General features: G+C 48.1%; 1 protein-coding gene across 1 annotated transcript in view; it reads left to right on the plus strand.

Moving 5' to 3' along the window:
- The window catches only part of COL20A1 (collagen, type XX, alpha 1), a gene marked incomplete at its 3' end in the record, with an annotated part of 132,884 nt that overhangs the window by 2,736 nt on the left and 125,043 nt on the right, over positions 1–5,105 (plus strand). The window contains exons 2-4 of the mRNA XM_015412296.1: positions 66–209; positions 1,283–1,382; positions 1,417–1,430. Of these exons, the coding sequence (XP_015267782.1) occupies positions 66–209; positions 1,283–1,382; positions 1,417–1,430 (258 nt within the window). The remainder of the gene's footprint in view (positions 1–65; positions 210–1,282; positions 1,383–1,416; positions 1,431–5,105) is intronic.

Genomic DNA, 5,105 nt, shown 5'->3' on the forward strand with positions numbered 1-5,105 from the left:
AGCAGGAAATGTCCCGGGTTTGGCCGTTCTCTTCATTGTTTCCCCTTTTCTGCTTCTACGGCCAGGCGATTCCGAACAGGAGGTCATGCTCAAAACCAAGAGTGCGAAAGCGACGGTGGGAGGGTTGAGCCCCACCAAAGAGTACACTCTGCAGATCTACATCCTGAATGGCTCTCAAGAGGCCCTCTTTGTCAAGAGGCGATTTGTGAGTAAGTGGCCTTTTTTCGCTTCTGGTGCCGCAGCTATCAGTGACACTGCCAAAGCTGAGAGTTAGATCATGCCTGAGGCTCAGTTATGGGATTGGTGCCAAGGAATTGATGTGTGTGTTGGTGGCAGGGTTGCCAAGAGGCCTGGAGACAAATGTCCCTGTCTCTCTCTCTGTCTCTCTCTCTCTCCTTTTTTTTAATAAACATTTTTTAGTATTTTCATTAACAGTAATGACATGTATGAACAGTAAAGAGAAGGGTATAAAATAACAAAGCAGTAATCATAACAATAACAACAGTTCCAAGTTTCTCAGGCAGTACAACAGATCATGTTCATGTAGTATTTAAGGTAAGTCTTGAGAATCTAGTCCTTTATGTCGCAGTCCCATAAATTCATAACTATCATGCAGTTTAAAAGAGCGACTGCTAACAGAGGCTGAATGTGTGGAAATTGTCTGCTGAAGCTTTTTGTGGCACAGAAATAAATAAAATCACCTGGTTGATAACATCCCATTACGCCTCTATTTTTTTATATAATTTTTTATTTTGAAGTTTTTGATGGAATGCCAGAATAAAGAAAAGGGGTAAGGGGGAAAGAATCAAAGGTAAAATTGCCAAAACATAGTATAAAAGGCATTTTTTTGCAAATATAAAGGACAATCCTTGAAACACTGCCAATCCTGGTTAAAAAAAAAATGGAAGTCACATAGGTAGCTCTAGGAATCGCTGGAAACTCTATGGTAAAACCATAGGATTTCTAGCAATTCCTAGAGGTACCCTATGCCACTTCTCTTTTTTTAACTGGAAATGACATTGGTGCCGCACACGACACTGTGGATTTCTTTTTTTCTCAATGGAAGCAACCAGAACAAGGGGTAGGGGATCTTCCACTTGCAGGAATGGGACTCCGAGCAGTAACGAGGATTTAAGGGGACATGTGTTGCCCTGATCGTCTTGGAGGAAGAGTGGGATTTAAAATAATGCATGGGTTGTTTGGTGAGATATGCAGATATTTACTCAGACAGTTGAACAGCTGATATTTCTGACTGAAATCCACAATCTTTTGGCCATTGCAGTTGAAGAGCTAAAAAACTTCTCCCAAGTTAGAAGTAACAGAAAGAACCCGACGAGTGCCCCTGAGAAGGCAGAGACGTTCCTGGGGACCACAGCTGCTGAGTACATCCTGGAGACCGAATTTCCCTCCTACCAGTGAAACTCTGATAAGTACGTGCAAGAGTCCTGTTGAACAGGCACTGTGGATTCGAACACATCATAGTTTACTTGTTGGGACGGAAGTTAAGGCTTGAGAGTCCAATCACACTGATCATGTGGTTTAGTCATCTTGTTTCTTCTGTACTCTTTGCTTTGGAACGTAGGAAAGGATGAGCTAGATAAGAAAAGACCCAAGGCAGCCATACCCAAAGGTGGGGTTGAAAACGAACCCACTGCAGAGCCGTCCGTGAAGCTGGCATCCCCAACAACCATGAGGATAACGCCTCTGCCAAGTCAAATGGATTTTGAAATGGACTATTTGGCCCCCGAGAAAACCACCAGGGAAAGCTTAAGGAGAGGTGAGGTTCATTTCGAAGCTTACGTCAACACAGTTGGTTCCACAAGGGAAATGTTTAGATGGCCCCGCTGGTGGACCTTCTGATGGCACCTGGTTTTTGGCCACTGTGTGACACAGAGTGTTGGACTGGATGGGCCATTAGCCTGATCCAACATGGCGTCTCTTCTGTTCTTATGTCCTGGAAATGTACAACTTCTGCAATTCCGACATCCGCCTGCACTGGATTCCTTATTCCCATCTCTGCTAGGCTGTGTCACTGGCAGCTGGCAGTTAAGGAAACTCCAGATGTGCTGATTACAGAGCCAGAATTAAATGGCAAAGCAGCAGAGAGTGATCTAAAGGCAAATAGCACAATACTAGTGCTCAGCAGGTCTTCAAGTATTTGAAGGGCTGTCATGTAGAAGATGGAGCGGATCTATTCTCTCTTGCTCCGGATTGCAAGACTAGATCTATTGGGTGGAAATGACAAGGGAGTCGTTACCGGCTAAATATCAGGAGAAACTTCCTAACTGTAAGAGTGGTTGAGCAGTGGAACAGACTGCCTCGGGAGGTGGTGGATGCTCCTTCGCTGGACATTTCCAAGCGGAGGCTGGACGACCATCTTTCAGGTATGCTGTAGGGCTATCTTTCGGCTATGCTCCTGCAGAGTGCAGGGGGTTGGACTAGATGACCTGCAAGGTCCCTTCCAACTCTAACATTCTATGACTTTATGATATGGCATGTTTTCCCTTTGGGTTGACCAACCGGTGAAGTGCATCTTTCCCATACTCTGCTAGTCTTTGCTATAACTGCCACAGCATCCCTGCCATCTGCCTCTCATCCACAACAATGCGATAATCTCAGACCCTACAAACAGAATCACGTTGATTGATTAGGTGTTTCTATATATTGGCCACCGAGGCAGGCTTGTAAGGAGAGCAAGAAACCCGGCTCCTTCAGTAAATACCCCTTCTGGCCATGTGCATTTGTGTTACTGGATGAAATGTTCCATCAGAAAAAAGGGAAGAGAAGCAATGGGAGTGTAGGGTAGGATTTCTGCACACAACGCTATGCTAGATATCTGGGGAAAAGATTGGATCTGATTCAGAGCAAGTGTCTGCATCGTTTCACCCCAAGGGGGCAATTGATGAATGCTGTCATTGAGCTAGGCTGTTATCATGAGAAAGAAACTGGATTAGAGTACTGATGGAATTGAGTTGACAGGGTGCATGAAAATCATGCTTGGGCCTATTTTCCTAAGAGGTGGATCGCCTTCACATTGGGAGGTTGCCACATCCCCTTCGCACACCTGTGGTCTGGGCACAATGCAGGCTCCCACTTGACTGAGTGAAAACTGGAACCACTCTTTGCAGCGATTCTCCTCCTCCTAACATAAGAACATAAGAGACGCCAATGTTGGATCAGGCCAATGGCCCATCCAGTCCAACACTCTGTGTCACACAGTGGCCAGAAATACCAGGTGCCATCAGGAGGTCCACCAGTGGGGCCAGGACACTAGAAGCCCTCCCATTTTTGAAAAAAAAACCCCAAGCACCAAGAATACACAGCATAAGAACATAAGAGACGCCAATGTTGGATCAGGCCAATGGCCCATCCAGTCCAACACTCTGTGTCACACAGTGGCCAGAAATACCAAGTGCCATCAGGAGGTCCACCAGTGGGGCCAGGACACTAGAAGCCCTCCAACTTTTGACCCCCCCCCAAGCACCAAGAATACACAGCATAAGAACATAAGAACATAAGAGAAGCCAATGTTGGATCACGCCAAAGGCCCATCCAGTCCAACACTCTGTGTCACACAGTGGCCAGAAATACCAGGTGCCATCAGGAGGTCCATCGGTGGGGCCAGGACATTAGAAGCCGGGCCCTCCCACTGTTAACCCCCCCAAGCACCAAGAAGACAGAGCATCACTTGCCCCAGAGCCCCTATCTATACCTTGTGGCTAATACCTTGCATTGAGAGCCTTGCCAGATGTGGCAAGCAAGTTCATGTGGCGCCCCCATCCGGCGCTCGTGGTTCCCATCGCTCTCCCCCTGTAGCTCATTGATGGATTGGACGCACCCTGTGGCCCCTTTTACGGGGGTCCCCAACCATTTTTGACCCTGCGGGCACCTTTAGAATTCTGGTACACCCTTGTGGACGTGGGGAATCCCACATTAGCAGTCCTTCCCCCCAACACCAATCAGTTGGTTGGTGGGGGGGGACTTACCGGGAGCAGGAGGGGGGTCCAGACTACATTGCCCATGATGTGGTGACATCACTTCTGGCTTATTCCGGAAGTGACGTCATCACATTTGTGACATCATGGCGACACTCTGGCATCTGGGCAAAAACTCTATGGTAGAAGCCATTTTTACCAAGGAGTTTTGGCCCAAGTACCAGAGCATCGCCATGATGTCACAACATGATGAAATCACTTCCGGTACACCAGTGACATAGCTTGGGCCTCCCTCCCGCTCCTGTTAAGTCCCTGCTAGTCCCCAATTCCCTGCTAGTCCCAATTCCCTGCTAGTTGCCAGAAATAATCTGACAACCCTACACAGCATGGTCAGTTTTGTCTCTGCAGGACACTCTGGGAGCAACAACTTTGCTAATAATAGGACAGAGCGTACGGTTTAAAGGCTAGAATATTGACTGTCAAGGGAAGACTCACGTTCATCTTGCTACCTGGGCCATAAATTGCAGTGTGATTTTGGCCTGGTCATTTTCATCACAGTGTTGTTGAGAGAGAGGGGAAAAACAGAATCATGGAATAACAGAACCATAGAGTTGGGAGGGGCCATCCAGGGCATCTAGTCCAACCCCCTGCTCAATGCAGGATCAGCCTAGAGCATCCCTGACCAGTGTTTGTCCAGCTGTTGCTTGAAGACTGCCAGTGACGGGGAGCTCACCATCTTCCTGGGAAGCTGATTCCTCAGCTCAACTACTCTTACAATGAAAATTAAAAAATTAAATATCCAGCCGGTACCTTCCCGGCCTTAATTTAAGCCCATGACTGTGAGTCCTCTCCTCTGCTGCCCACAGGAACAGCTCCCTGCCCTCCTCCAAGTGACAGCCCTTTAGATACTTCAAGAGAGCAATCACGCCCCCCCTCAACCTCCTCTTCTCCAGACTAAACATTCCCAAGTCTCGGGGTCATTTCCTGCAGGAGCACAGAGGAGCAGAGCTCCGGCAGTAAAGAGCCCAGGGGGCGGGCACATGCAACAAGCCCCACCCCCTGCTCCCAGCAGCCCTCAGTCAGAGCAAGAAGCAGCCAGGTAAGCTGCAGAGCCCCCCCCGGCCCCCCTGGTCCAAAACAGTCCAGTGGCACCTTTAAGACCAGGTTTTA

The sequence above is a fragment of the Gekko japonicus genome, unplaced genomic scaffold, assembly GCF_001447785.1.
Source record: "Gekko japonicus isolate JY-2015 unplaced genomic scaffold, Gekko_japonicus_V1.1 scaffold3488, whole genome shotgun sequence".
NCBI lineage: Eukaryota > Metazoa > Chordata > Lepidosauria > Squamata > Gekkonidae > Gekko > Gekko japonicus.